This window comes from Scyliorhinus canicula, chromosome 4, assembly GCF_902713615.1.
Source record: "Scyliorhinus canicula chromosome 4, sScyCan1.1, whole genome shotgun sequence".
Taxonomy (NCBI): Eukaryota; Metazoa; Chordata; class Chondrichthyes; order Carcharhiniformes; family Scyliorhinidae; genus Scyliorhinus; species Scyliorhinus canicula.
In genome coordinates, this window is record NC_052149.1 from 3,033,769 (window position 1) to 3,049,277 (window position 15,509).

Below are 15,509 nucleotides of genomic sequence, written 5' to 3' on the forward strand. Positions count from 1 at the left end.
GTTAGAAACACAAGACATGGAGACAGTGGTAGAAATACAGGATAGAGAGACAGTGGTAGAAACACAGGATGGGGTGAAAGTGGTAGAAACGCAGGATGGGGAGAGAGTGGTAGAAATGCAGGATGGGGAGAGAGTGGTAGAAATACAGGAGGGGGAGAGAGTGGTAGAAACACAGGAGGGGGAAAGAGTGGTAGAAATACAGGAGGGGGAGAGAGTGGCAGAAACACAGGACATGGAGAGAGTGGTGGAAACACAGGTTGGGAAGAAAGTGGTAGAAACACAGGAAAGGGAGAGAGTGGCAGAAACACAGGTCAGGGACATAATGGTAGAAACGCATGGCAGGAAAGCTGTGATACAAGCACAAGATGGGGAGGCAGTAGCCGAAACATTCAACAGGGAGCCTGAGCAAGAATCAGAAGGCAGAGATGGAGAATCAGAAACAGACGTCAGAAAAATATTGGGAGAAACAGAAGACAGAAAAAAGAGGGATGATTGGTTCAAAACACAGAACAAAGAGCCGAGGATAACAACAACAGATGGCCAGGAAACTCTAAAATCACAGAATGTGAAGGATATGGGAAAAACACAGGCCAGGGTGGCAGTGAGGGACACACAAGACTGGGAGGAGGTGGTGGAAACACAGAACATGCAGGAAGTGGTGGAAACACAGGACTGGGAGGCAATGGTGGAAATACAGGACTGGGAGGCAGGGATACAAACATGGGAGAGTGAGGCAGTGCTAGAATCACAAGATAGGAAAACAGATATAGAAGATATTGTACAAACACAGGACAGGCAGGCAGTAGTAGAAACACAGGGCAGCCAGGCAGAAATTCTGGACCAGGAGACAATAATAGCAACACATGGCATAGAGGCAATGGTAGGAACACAAGACAGGGAGAAAGTGTCAGACATAAAGGGTAGGAAGACAGGGGTAGAAACACGGGAGAGCATGGCAATGTTGGGAACACAGGACGGTGAGGCAGTGTTGGGAACACAGGACAGTGAGGCAGTGGTGGGAACGCAGGACAGCGTGGCAGCCTTGGGAACACAGGATGACGAGGCAGTGTTGGGAACACAGGGTAGTGTGGCAGTGTTGGGAACACAGGACGACGAGGCAGTGTTGGGAACACAGGACAGTGCGGCAGTGGTGGGAACGCAGGACAGCGAAGCAGTGTTGGGAACACAGGACAGTGAGGCAGTGGGAGGAACACAGGATAGTGTGGCAGTGTTGGGAACACAGGACAGTGTGGCAGTGGTGGGAACACAGGACAGCGTGGCAGTGGTGGGAACACAGGACAGTGAGGCAGTGTTGGGAACACAGGACAGCGGGGCAGTGTTGGGAACACAGGACAGTGCGGCAGTGGTGGGAACGCAGGACAGCGAAGCAGTGTTGGGAACACAGGACAGTGAGGCAGTGGGAGGAACACAGGATAGTGTGGCAGTGTTGGGAACACAGGACTGCGAGGCAGTGTTGGGAACACAGGACAGTGAGTCAGTGCTGAGAACACAGGACAGCGAAGCAGTGTTGGGAACACAGGACAGTGAAGCAGTTTTGGGAACACAGGATAGCATGGCAGTATTGGGAACACAGGACAGCGAAGCAGTGTTGGGAACACAGGACAGCAAAGCAGTGTTGGGAACACAGGCCAGCGTGGCAGTGTTGGGAACACAGGACAGCGAAGCAGTGTTGGGAACACAGGACAGCGAAGCAGTGTTGGGAATACAGGACAGCGTGGCAGTGTTAGGAACACAGGACAGTGAGGCAGTGTTGGGAACACAGGACAGCGTGGCAGTGTTGAGAACACATGACAGTGAGGCAGTGTTGGGAACACAGGACAGCGTGGCAGTGGTGGGAATGCAGGACAGCGAAGCAGTGTTGGGAACACAGGACAGTGAAGCAGTGTTGGGAACACAGGACAGCGTGGCAGTGGTGGGAACACAGGACAGCGTGGCAGTGGTGGGAACACAGGACAGTGAGGCAGTGTTGGGAACACAGAACAGCGAGGCAGTTTTGGGAACACAGGACAGTGTGGCAGTGTTGGGAACACAGGACAGCAAGGCAGTGTTGAGAACACAGGACAGCGAGGCAGTGGTGGGAGCACAGGACAGCGAGGCAGTGTTGGGAACAGAGGACAGCAAGGCAGTTTTGGGAACACAGGACAGTGTGGCAGTGTTGGGAACACAGGACAGCAAGGCAGTGTTGAGAACACAGGACAGCGAGGCAGTGGTGGGAGCACAGGACAGCGAGGCAGTGTTGGGAACAGAGGACAGCAAGGCAGTTTTGAGAACACAGGACAGTGAGGCAGTGTTGGGAACACAGGACAGCGAGGCAGTATTGGGAACAGAGGACAGCGTGGCAGTGGGAAAAACACTGGATGGAGAGACGATGTTAGAAATACAGGTCAGGGAGGTTGTGGCAGAATCACAAGACATGGAGCGTATAGTAGAAATACTGAACAGGGAGACATTGATGGAAATTCAGGAACAGGTGATAGTGGCAGCAGTACAAGACAGGGTGACGTTGATGGAAACACAGGACAGGGAGACATTGATGGAAATACAGGACAGGGAAACATTGATGGAAACACAGGACAGGGAGACATTTATGGAAATACAGGGCAGAGAGAGGTTGATGGAAACACAGGACAGGGAGACATTGATGGAAACACAGGACAGGGAGACGTTGATGGAAACACAAGGAAGCAAGATGTTGATGGAAACACAGGACAGGGAGACATTGATGGAAATACAGGGCAGGGAGACGTTGATGGAAACACAGGACAGGGAGACATTGATGGAAATACAGGACAGGGAGACATTGATGGAAACACAGGGAAGCGAGATGTTGATGGAAACACAGGACAGGGAGACATTGATGGAAATACAGGGCAGGGAGACGTTGATGGAAACACAGGACAGGGAGATATTGATGGAAACACAGGGCAGGGAGACGTTGATGGAAACACAGGACAGGGAGACAGTGAAGGAAACGCAGGGCAGGGAGACAGTGAAGAAAACGCAGGACAGGGAGACAGTGAAGGAAACGCAGGACAGGGAGACAGTGAAGGAAACGCAGGACAGGGTGGCCATGGATAGGATGCAGAATTCCCGTACAGCTCAGAGAATCGGAAACCAGGAAGGAATGGAAGAAATCCAGGATGCAGAGTCTTTGAGCGGTTTGGATGTGCGAACGACAAATGGAGAGGTAGCTGCAGAAAACCCCACCAACGAGACTGCTACCAGCATCGACATTCCCGCAGAGCGGCCTCGGGACCATTGGAATATCCTGGATACGGACGCAGTTATCCCTGAAGCTTTGATCTGCAGAAATGTATCAGATGGAGCAATGAGAAACCCGGAATGTGAGACCGAGAGGGATAGCGTTCCAGGAGCTGTTGGTGAGAAATCTTCCCCATCGTTGTCGGTCAGTGGGAGAGACACGGCAACAACTTTCAAGCAGCGCCCTGGAGCAGGATTGGCCAACATCCTTCCCAAAGGAAAAGGGAGCTCGGATGGCTCACATTTGATTTGTGTGATTCCTGCGGCCCAGGGGGAGGACGGTGTCAGTGTTTTTGGTTTATTGGCAGAGCCAGGGATTGATAGTGAGCAGCATCCGACAACACTGGGGAAACGGAATCTAACCTGACCACCAGGGGAGCTCCCCCACTGACAGCGATGGTACGTACAAACAGCTTACCACTTCATGTAATACAGTGCCAAACATTTCTATACTCTTCCCAGGCAGCGCAACTCTGAGAGAGGAGAAAAAGGATTGGTAACGACAAATGTACAGTCAGAACCAGGGGAATGTACAACAGGGACAAATGGCCGAGTAACTAAATACATACTTTGGTTCTGTCTTCACAAATAAGGACAGAAATCAGATCCCAGAAATGTTGGGGACTGCAGGGTTTAGTGAGAGGGAGGAACTGAAGGAAATCACTAGAGAAATGGTGTTGGGGAAATTGATGGGATTGAAGGCTGTTGAATCTCCAGGGCTTCAGAATCTACATCCCAGGGTACTGAAGGAAGTGGCCTGAGAAATAGTGGAGACATTGGTGGTCATCTTCCAGGTTTCTATAGATTCTGGAACAGTTCCTGCAGATTGGAGGGCAGCTAATGTCACTCCACTATTTAAAAGGGAGGTAGAGAGAAAACAGGGAATTATAGAGCAGTCAGCCTGACGTCGATAGTGGGGAAATTCTAGAATCCATTGTCAAAGATGTTATAGCTGAGCAGTTAGAAAGCAGTGCCAGGATTGGACAGAGTCAGCATGGATTTATGAAGGGGAAATCATGCTTGACAAATCTACTGGGATTCTTCGAGGATGTAACTAGTAGAGTTGATGAGGGGGAGCCAGTGGATGTGGTATATTTGGACTTTCAGAAGGCTTTCGACAAAGTTACATTTCATAGAATTTTACAGTGCAGAAGCAGGCCATTCGGCCCATCGAGTCTACACTGGCCCTTAGAAAGAGCACCATACCCAAGCCCCTACCTTCACCCTATCCCCATAACCCAGAAACCCCACCTAACACTAAGGGCAATTTTGGACACTAAGGGGCAATTTATCATGGCCAATCCACCTAACCTGCTTTGGACTGTGGGAGGAAACCGGAGCACCCGGAGGAAACCCACGCACACACGGGGAGAGCGTGCAGACTCCTAAAAGAGATTAGCGTGTAAAATTAAAGCACATAGGATTAGTGGTAGTGTATTGAGATGGATAGAAATCTGGTTGGCAGACAGGAAACAAAGAGTAGGAATTAATGGGTCAAATGGCAGGCAGTGACTAGTGGGGTACCATAGGGATCGGTGCTGGGACCCCAACTGTTCACATTATATATTAATGATTTGGATGAGGGAACAAAATGTAATATCTCCAAATTTGAAGATGACACAAAGTTGGGTGGGAGGGTGAGCTGTGAGGAGGATGCAGAGATGCTTCACTGTCATTTGGACAAGTTGAGTGAGTGGGTAAATGAATGGTAGATGCGGTATAATTTGGATAAATGTGAGGTTATCCACTTTGGTAGCAAAAACAGGAGGGCAGATTATTATCAGGTTATAGATTAAGAGAGGGGAATGTGCAACACGACGTGTGTGTCCTCGTACACCAGTCACTGATGGTAAGCCTGCAGGTGCAGCAGGTGGTAAAGAAAACAGATAGTATGTTAGCCTTTATTGAGAGAGGATGTGAGCACAGAATATTATCTGCAGTTTTAGTCTCCTTATCTGTGGAAGGATTTAAAAAAATATTCATTCACAGGATGTCGCCATCGCTGGTTGATGCGACCACCAATTCACACGAAACGAAGAGTAGAAGTGAACAGTGGTTTTAATCAGCTAGATCTGTGCCTGCCTGCGACTGCTCTGTACTGAGTGCCGCCTACAGGCTGCAGGTTTATATACCACCCCGAGGGGGCAGAGCCACAGGCGAAGCCCACAAGAGCATCGATATAATACAACACAGTACAGTGGTGAATTGTAATTGCATATGTTCACCACACTGGTTAGGCCTGCATTTATTGCCCATCCCTAGTTGCCCTTCAGAAGGTGGTGGTGAGCTGCCTTCTTGAACCGCTGCAGTCCCTGAGGTGTAGGTACACCCAGTGTGCTGTTAGGGAGGGAGTTCCAGGATTTTGCCCCAGTGACAGTGAAGGAAGGACGATATATTTCCAAGTCAGGGTGGCGAGTGACTTGGAGGGGAACCTTCAGATGGTTGGGTTCCCAGGTCTCTGCTGCTCTTGTCCTTATAATAATAATCCTTATTGCTGTCACAAGTAGGTTTACATTCACACTACGATTACGTTACCGTGAAAAGCCCGAGTCGCCACACTCCGGCGCCTGTTCAGATACACAGAGGGAGAATTCAGAATGTCCAAATTACCTATCAGCATGTCTTTCGGGACTTGTGCGAGGAAACCGGAGCACCCGGAGGAAACCCACGCAGACACGGGGAGAACGTGCAGACTCCGCACAGACAGTGACCCAAGCCGGGAATCGAACCTGGGGCCCTGCCGCTGTGAAGCAACAGTGCGATACACTGTGCTTCCGTGCGGTCCTTCGAGATGTTAGTGGTCGTGGGTTTGGAAGGTGCTTTCTAAGGCGCCTTGGTGAGTTACTGCAGTGCATCTTGTAGATGGGACACACGGCTGCCACTGTTCACTGGTGGTGGAGGGTTTGAATGTTTGTGGAAGGGGAGCAATCAATCGGGGCTGCTTTGTCCTGGATGGTGTTGAGCTTCTTGAGTGTTGTTGGAGCTGCTCTCATCCAGGCAAGTGGAGAGTATTCCATTACAGTGCTGTCTTGTGCCTTGTAGATGGTGGACAGGCTTTGGGGATCAGAGTGTGAGTTACTCGCTGTAGGATTCCTAACCTTTGACCTGCCCTGGTAGCCACAGTATTAATGTGGCTAGTCCAGCTCAGTTTCTGATCAATGGTCACCCCCACGATGTTGATCGTGGGGGATTCAGCGATGGTAACGCCATTGAATGTCAAGGGGCGATGCTTAGATCCTCTCTTGTAGGAGATTGTCATTGCCTGGCACTTGCGTGGCACAAATGTAACTTGCCACTTCTCAGCCCAAAGCCTGGATATTGTCCAGGTCTTGCTGCATTTGGACATGGACTGCTTCATTATCTGAGGAATTGTGAATGGTGCTGAACATTATGCAGTCATCCACAAACATCCCCAGTTCTGACCTTATGTAGAGGGAAGTTCATTGATGAAGCAGCTGTAGGTGGTTGGGCCGAGGACACTACCCTGAGGAACTCCTGCAGTGATGTCCATGTCCTGGAGCGGAGATGATTGACCTCCAACCACCACAATCATCTCCCTTTGTGCCGGGTATGACTCCAACCAGCGGAGTTTTTCCCCGATTCCCATTGACTCCAGTTTAGCTCGGGGTCCTTGATGCCACACTCGGTCAAATGCTGCCTTGATGCCAAAGGCAGTCACTCTCACCTCACCTCTGGCATTCAGCTCTTTTGTCCATGTTTGAACCAAGGCTGTAATGAGGTCAGGAGCTGAGTGACCCTGGGGGAACCCAAACTGAGTGTCCGTGAGCAGGTTATTGCTGAGTAAGTGCTGCTTGATAGCACTTTTGATGACTCCTTCCATCACTTTGCTGATGATGGAGAGTAGACAGGTAGGGCAGCAATTGGCTGGGTTGGATTTGTCCTGTTTCTTGTGTACAGGACACATCTGGGCAATTCCACATTGCCGGGTAGATGCCAGTGTTGTGGCTGTACTGGAACAGCTTGGCTAGGGGTGCGGCTAGTTCTAGAACACAAGTCTTCAGTACTATTGCTGGGATATTGTCAGGGCCCTTAGCCTTTGCAATATCCAGGGCCTTCAGCCATTTCTTGATATCACAGAGTGAATCGTATTGGCTGAAGACTGACATCTGTGATGCTGGGGACCTCCGGGAGAGACCGAGATGGATCATCCACTCGGCACTTCTGGTTGAAGATTATTGCGAATGCCTCAGCCGTGTCTTTTGTACAGTTACACTGGGCTCCTCCATCATTGAGGATGGGGATATTTGTGGAGCCTCCTCCTCCAGTGAGTTGTTTAATTGTCCCACCACCATTCACGGCTGGACGTGGCAGGACTGCAGAGCTTAGATCTGATGCGTTCGTTGTGAGGTAGTCCATTTAGGACAGCGATGAGGAGAAATTTTGTCACCCAGAGTGTGGTCAGCCTGTGGAATTCATTACCACAGGAAGTAGTTGAGGCCAAATTATTGCATGTGTTCACGAAGCAGTTAGATTTGGCCCTTGGGACGAATGGGATCAAAGGAGATGGGGAAAAGTGGGATTAGGCTAATGAGGTGAATGATCAACTCTGATCATAATGAATGGCAGAGCAGGCTCGAAGGGCCGAATGGCCTCCTCCTGATCCTATTTTCTGTGTTTCTATGGTTTAGGTAGTTGCTATTTCAATGAAGAGCAGGAGAGTTCTCCCCAATGTCCTGGGTCATTATTGATTCCTCAGTCGACATTCAGCCATTACCATCGCAGTTTGATAGATCTTCCTCTGAGTAAATTGCTTGGTGTGTTTTCACTGTTACAACAATGACTACGAAATATGTTTCATTGGTTGCAAAGCACACTCGAATGCCTTTTGTCCTCTTTTTCATACTTCCTCTCTCTCTCCTTTCAAAAAACAAGTTTAGAGTACCCAATTCTTTTTTTTCCAATTAAGGGGCAATTTCAGCGTGGCCAATCCACCCACCCTGCACATCTTTGGGTTGTGCAGGTGAGGCCCACGCAGACACGGGAGAATGTGAAAAATCCACACGGACAGGGATCCGGGGCCGGGATCGCCCCTGGGTCCTTGATGCCGCAGACCCAGTGCTAACCACTGCGTCACCGCTCTCTTCCTCTCTCTCTCTCTTTCTATCCATCCTACTTGCTTTCTTTCTCTGTTAACTGCCCTCTGATTTAGCCTGGCCAGCCAATCCATTCGCCGGCTGACCAATCACCTTCCTCCAGCTGGGGGGTGGGGTTGGGGGGGAGGGGGCGGGGGCCCCACTGTGCCAACGCAGTGAAACCCTCTCACAATGTTGTACGTTTCAAGGAGGCCGCCACCCCACATCGACAGAGTATTCGCTCGTCCCACTCAATCTTTTCTCATTGGATACCCCCTCACCGCAGGAGGTCGATTCCTTTGAGGCTGCCGCACATCTGGCCATCTTCACCCTTTGTGGCTCCATTGGTTTTTCAGTATCCACACGTGTACACTCTCACACAGACACACTCACACACACTCACACACACTCACACACACTCACACAGACACACTCACACACACACACTCACAGAGACACACTCACACACACTCACACGACCACCTACACTCACTCACATTCTCTCTTGCGCTCACTCACACATTCACACATTCACACGCACGCAAACACAGGCACACACATTCACCCACACACACAGATTCACACGCACACCCACCCACATGCACTCATTCACACAAGCACTCACACACTCATTTGCACACCCAAAAACACACGCACACACTCACACATTGATTCACACACACGTACAGATACACACCCACACACACGCACAGACACATGCATTAATGTTGCAGATTGAGGAACAAAACAATCAGCAAAAACAAGGGAATTTACAAACTCCAATTAGCGAGCTGGAGGCACCGAGGGAGATTCAGAGCTGGGAGCTAATGCAGCAAAGTCGTGTCCCATCGAAACTCAGCAGCCCAATTAATGGGAACTATATTCGGAATTCAAACTGATTCAGCATTAAGACAGGAAGTGATTTATTCAGCCACAGGCTGAGATTTACACATCAACATTATTTAATATTGTGTATCGGGAGCAAACACTCAGATGGGTGTCACACTGAATAACAACTCACTGACAACAAGGAAATAATCCGAGTAACACTGCCATCCAAATACATTCTATTAAACTGGATATAATAGGGAGATAGATTTGCATTTATATAGCACCAGGATGTCCTGAAAAACATTCCGGCTGATGAAGGATTTTTGAAGAGTGGGCACTGTTGTAATGTGGTAAATCCAACAGTCAATTTACACAGTAAGATCCCAGAAACTTGGCAGAAAGTAATTACAAACCGACCAATTTTCGTTAAGTGATGTTTATTGAGAGCTGATAAAGACCAGGAGAGAGAGAGAGAGTTATCCTGAGAATCAAATTGGTTTAACCAAATCTTTTGGATATTTTACATCGAAATGAGAAGCCAGATGGAGAATTGCTTTAATATCTTATAATGCAGCTCTGACAGTGCAGCACTCCCTCAGCACTGACCCTCTGGCAGGGCTGCACTCCCTCAGCACTGACCCTCTGACAGTGCGGCACTCCCTCAGCACTGACCTTCTGGCAGGGCTGCACTCCCTCAGCACTGACCCTCTGGCAGGGCTGCACACCCTCAGCACTGACCCTCTGGCAGTGCAGCACTCCCTCAGTACTGACCCTCTGACAGTGCGGCACTCCCTCAGTACTGACCCTCTGGCAGGGCTGCACTCCCTCAGCACTGACCCTCTGGCAGGGCTGCACTCCCTCAGCACTGACCCTCTGGCAGGGCTGCACTCCCTCAGCACTGACCCTCTGGCAGTGCAGCACTCCCTCAGTACTGACCCTCTGACAGTGCGGCACTCCCTCAGTACTGACCCTCTGACAGTGCAGCACTCCCTCAGTACTGACCCTCTGACAGTGCAGCACTCCCTCAGTGCTGACCCTCTGACAGTGCGGCACTCCCTCAGTACTGACCCTCTGACAGTGCAGCACTCCCTCAGTACTGCCCCTCTGACAGTGCAGCACTCCCTCAGTACTGACCCTCTGACAGTGCAGCACTCCCTCAGTACTGACCCTCTGACAGTGCAGCACTCCCTCAGTACTGACCCTCTGACAGTGCAGCACTCCCTCAGTACTGACCCTCTGACAGTGCAGCACTCCCTCAGTACTGACCCTCTGACAGTGCGGCACTCCCTCAGTACTGACCCTCTGACAGTGCAGCACTCCCTCAGTACTGACCCTCTGACAGTGCAGCACTCCCTCAGTACTGACCCTCTGACAGTGCGGCACTCCCTCAGTACTGACCCTCTGACAGTGTGGCACTCCCTCAAAACTGACCCTTTGACAGTGCAGCACTCCCTCAGCACTGACCGTCTGACAATGCAGCACTCCCTCAGTACTGACCCTCTGACAGTGCAGCACTCCCTCAGTACTGACCCTCTGACAGTGCAGCACTCCCTCAGTACTGACTCTCTGACAGTGCGGCTCTCCCTCAGCACTGACCCTCTGACAGTGCGGCTCCCTCAGTACTGACCCTCTGACAGTGCGGCTCCCTCACAACTGACCCTCTGACAGTGCAGCACTCCCTCAGTACTGACCCTCTGACAGTGCAGCACTCCCTCAGTACTGACCCTGTGACAGTGCGGCACTCCCTCAGTACTGACCCTCTGACAGTGCAGCACTCCCTCCGTACTGACCCTCGGACAGTTCAGCACTCCCTCAGTACTGACCCTCTGACAGTGCAGCACTCCCTCAGTACTGACCCTCTGACAGTGCAGCATTCCCTCAGTACTGACCCTTTGACAGCGCAGCACTCCCTCAGTACTGACCCTCTGACAGTGCAGCACTCCCTCAGTACTGACCCTCTGACAGTGCAGCACTCCCTCAGCACTGACCCTCTGACAGTGCGGCTCCCTCAGTACTGACCCTCTGACAGTGCGGCTCCCTCAGAACTGACCCTCTGACAGTGCAGCACTCCCTCAGTACTGACCCTCTGACAGTGCAGCACTCCCTCAGCACTGACCCTCTGACAGTGCGGCTCCCTCAGTACTGACCCTCTGACAGTGCGGCTCCCTCAGAACTGACCCTCTGACAGTGCAGCACTCCCTCAGTACTGACCCTCTGACAGTGCAGCACTCCCTCAGTACTGACCCTCTGATAGTGCAGCACTCCCTCAGTACTGACCCTGTGACAGTGCGGCACTCCCTCAGTACTGACCCTCTGACAGTGCAGCACTCCCTCCGTACTGACCCTCGGACAGTTCAGCACTCCCTCAGTACTGACCCTCTGACAGTGCGGCACTCCCTCAGTACTGACCCTCTGACAGTGCGGCATTCCCTCAGTGCTGACCCTCTGACAGTGCGGCACTCCCTCAGTACTGACCCTCTGATAGTGCGGCACTCCCTCAGAGCTGACCCTCTGACAGTGCAGCACTCCCTCAGTACTGACCCTCTGACAGTGCAGCACTCCCTCAGTACTGACCCTCTGACAGTGCAGCACTCCCTCAGTACTGACCCTCTGACAGCGCGGCACTCCCTCAGTACTGACCCTCTGACAGCGCAGCACTCCCTCAGTACTGACCCTCTGACAGTGCAGCACTCCCTCAGTACTGACCCTCTGACAGCGCAGCATTCCCTCAGTACTGACCCTCTGACAGCGCAGCACTCCCTCAGTACTGACCCTCTGACAGTGCAGCACTCCCTCAGTACTGACCCTCTGACAGTGCAGCACTCCCTCAGTACTGACCCTCTGACAGTGCAGCACTCCCTCAGTACTGACCCTCTGACAGTGCAGCACTCCCTCAGTACTGACCCTCTGACAGTGCGGCACTCCCTCAGTACTGACCCTCTGACAGTGCAGCACTCCCTCAGTACTGACCCTCTGACAGTGCGGCGCTCCCTCAGTACTGACCCTCTGACAGTGCAGCACTCCCTCAGCACTGACCCTCTGACAGTGCAGCACTCCCTCAGTACTGACCCTCTGACAGTGCTGCTCTCCCTCAGTACTGACCCTCTGACAGTGCGGCACTCCCTCAGTACTGATCCTCTGACAGTGCAGCACTCCCTCAGTACTGACCCTCTGACAGTGCAGCACTCCCTCGGTACTGACCCTCTGATAGTGCAGCTCTCCCTCAGTACTGACCCTCTGACAGTGCAGCACTCCCTCAGTACTGACTCTCTGACAGTGCAGCACTCCCTCAGTACTGACCCACTGACAGACAATTTAAATTGTGAACAAAATTCCTATCTGATCAAAAAGCTTTTTTTTTTGCAAATTTCCTTGAATCTGTGTCCCTGTGGATACCCTCCCACCTGTCATTGGAAACACCTTCTGTTCACTTACTGTATTTGGACCACTTATAACACCTCGATTAAATCTCCTCTGATTGTTTCTGCTCTCAAGTGAACTATCCTATCCTCTCCAGTCGCTCCACATGACTGAACCTCCTCTCCGTGTCTCAATTCTCTTCAGCTTGCTAATTTTGGCTGTTTGTATTCCAGGGCGGAGACAAGGAGAGAGTCTGGACACCAGCCTCCCTGGTGGAGCATCTAACCCAGGGCCGCAGGAACGTACACACGCTCATCGCACTGTTAGCTATAGATTCCTCTGGCTCCTCCATGTATCTGGAGCTGTTTCGAAAGGAGCTCATTTTCTGTCATCAAGTCGATCGTCGGGAATGTGGCCGCCATGACAACGCTGCAGGAATTCCTGACGATCTTGCCATCAGCGAGCTAGCCTCTTCTCTGGAAGTGCATCATTGGAAATCTTTCTCAGAGCATTTGTGTTTTTTTGTGCTCCATAGAAGTGAATAAATGCTATTTATGCAGTTAGTTTATCACTAAGTATTTGATGTGCGAGTGATGTTAACTATAAGACTTGTTGAGGAAGTTATCCCTCAATATTATAAATGAATTCTTGAAAATTTCAAATGAATTTCGACGCTATCATATTAATGCTGTATTTCCACTGTAGCAAACAGTGCAGCAGCCAAATTGCACACAGTATGATCCCACAGATTTCATTTTGCAGCAGACTAGAGGGGACGTGGACTGACGCAAAGGGCAGAGAAGCGGCATATGCAGTTTAATGTGACTAAGTGGGAGATGATGCACTTTGAGGGGGAGCCACATGTAATGTAACAGCATATTATTTTGCAAGGCTCAAAAGGAGCTGGGGTTTGCATTCTTGCAAAGCCTTGACTGTGGCATGATAAATCCCTCAGAAACGGTTGAGAAAGCCGATGCAATACTTGGTTTGGTAAATTGCGGGTATTTGAATACAAAGCCAAGGTGGTTGTGCGAAACTTTGACAAGATGCTGGTTCACAGCATTGTGTCCAATTCTGGGCACCTCAATTTTGGAGAGGGTGCGGAGGGGATTTACTGGAATGGGAGCAGGGATGAGGGATTTCAGTTAATGTGGAGAGACTGGAGAAGCTGGGATTGTTCTCCTTGGAGCAGAGAAGGTTCAGAGGAGATTGAATCGAGGTGTTCAAAATCAGCAAGAGTTTTGATGGAGTAAATGAGGAGAAAGTGTTTCCAGTGACAGGAGGGAGGGTAACCAGAGGGACACAGATTGAAGAGAATGGGTAAAAGAAGCAGAGGGGGAGATGAGGAGAAATTTCTTAATTTTAAGATCTGGAATGTACCATCTGACAGTGTGATGGAAACAGATTTGATAGGAACTTACAAAAGGCAATTGGATACTCTCTTAAAGAGGGTTCATTATCAGGGCGTTGTGGTGACAAGTTGGGATTTAGGACGAATTGGAACAATTCTTAATTCACAAGGTGAGATCACAGGAGATTAGGGGTAGTTTATTAGTTTGGATAGAAGACTGGCTAACCAATAGCAGACAGAGAGTCGGGATAAATGGGTCTTTTTCTGGACGGCAAGATGTAACGAGTCGGGTATCACAGGGTTCGATCCTTGGGCCCCAGCTATTTACAATCTATAATAACGACTTGGATACAGGGATAGAACATTCTACAGCCAAATTTGCAGATGGCACTAAAATAGGTGGGAGAGTAAGTTGCAATGAGGAAATAAATTTACAAATAGATATGGATAAGTTAGCTGAGTGCGACAAAATATGGCAGATGGAGTTTAACGTGGATAAGTGTGAGGTTATCTATTTTGGTCGAAAAAAATAGAAAGGCAAGTTATTATCTAAATGGAGAGATACCTCAGAGTGCGTCGTGCAGAGGGATCTGGGTGTCCTTGTGCATGAATCACAGAAAACTAGTCTGCAGGTACAGCAGGTCATAAGGAAGGCAAATGGAATTTTGCCCTTTATGGCTGAAGGAATAGACTTATAAAGAGAGATTGAGCTGTAGAGATTGTGACAATGAGAGCAGATCTTGTTGAGGTATATAAGATGATAAAAGATATTGACAAAGTAAACGTAGAGCGGATGCTTCCTCTTGTGGGGCAATCGAGATCGAGAGGTCATAGTTTTGGGATAAGGGACAGCAAAGTTAAACAGACATGAGGAGAAATTACTTCTCCCAAAGGGCTGTGAACCTGTGGAATTCGCTACCCCAGAGCACGGTGGATGCTGGGACAGTGAGTACATTTAAGGAGCTAGACAGATTTTTAATTGGTAATGGGTTGTAGGGTTATGGAGAACGGGCAGGACGGCGGAGTTAAGGCCGAGAGGAGATCAGCCATGACCGTGTTGAATGGCGGAGGGAGCTCAAGCGGCTGAATAGCCCAATCCTGCTCCTCGCTCTTACGTCTTTTTAAAGAACCAACACGTCCTGATGGGCCAAAGGGCCTGGTTCTGTGCAATAAGATTCTATTTTATTCTTTCATATTCACAGCAGTCGGAGCATGGTTATAAAATTGGCTACAGGGTGGAAGGTTGAGGGTTATTGTAAACAGTTGGATTTTGTTCTGATTGGAGAGATAGCCAGAATGGAGATTTACAAAGTTCAGTATTCTGCTGTTTCTGATATAGATTAATTACTTGGATTTGGGTGCGCAGGGCACAATTTTGAAACTTGCAGACGACATGAAACTTGAAGGTGTAATTAAAAAGTGAAAGAAATGATAATAGACTTCAAGAATGGGCGGAAGGTTCTAAAATTAGATTCAATACAGAGAGGTGTGAGGCAATATAATTTGGTATAAGAATGAAGAGAGACAATACAAACTAAATGTTTGAATTTTAACTGGGGGTGCAGGAGCAGAGAGATGACATGCTCAAGAGA

The 15,509-nt window shown here is 49.8% G+C and overlaps 1 protein-coding gene across 1 annotated transcript; it reads left to right on the forward strand.

Annotated features, from left to right (window-relative positions):
• The first annotated feature begins 198 nt into the window (after positions 1-198).
• LOC119964307 lies at positions 199-13,692 on the forward strand. Its single transcript, XM_038793591.1, has 2 exons — positions 199-3,681; positions 12,800-13,692. The coding sequence occupies exon 1, from the start codon at positions 233-235 to the stop codon at positions 3,647-3,649; it is 3,417 nt and encodes a 1,138-aa protein (XP_038649519.1). The 5' UTR covers positions 199-232; the 3' UTR covers positions 3,650-3,681; positions 12,800-13,692.
• Positions 13,693-15,509: the final 1,817 nt, after the last annotated feature.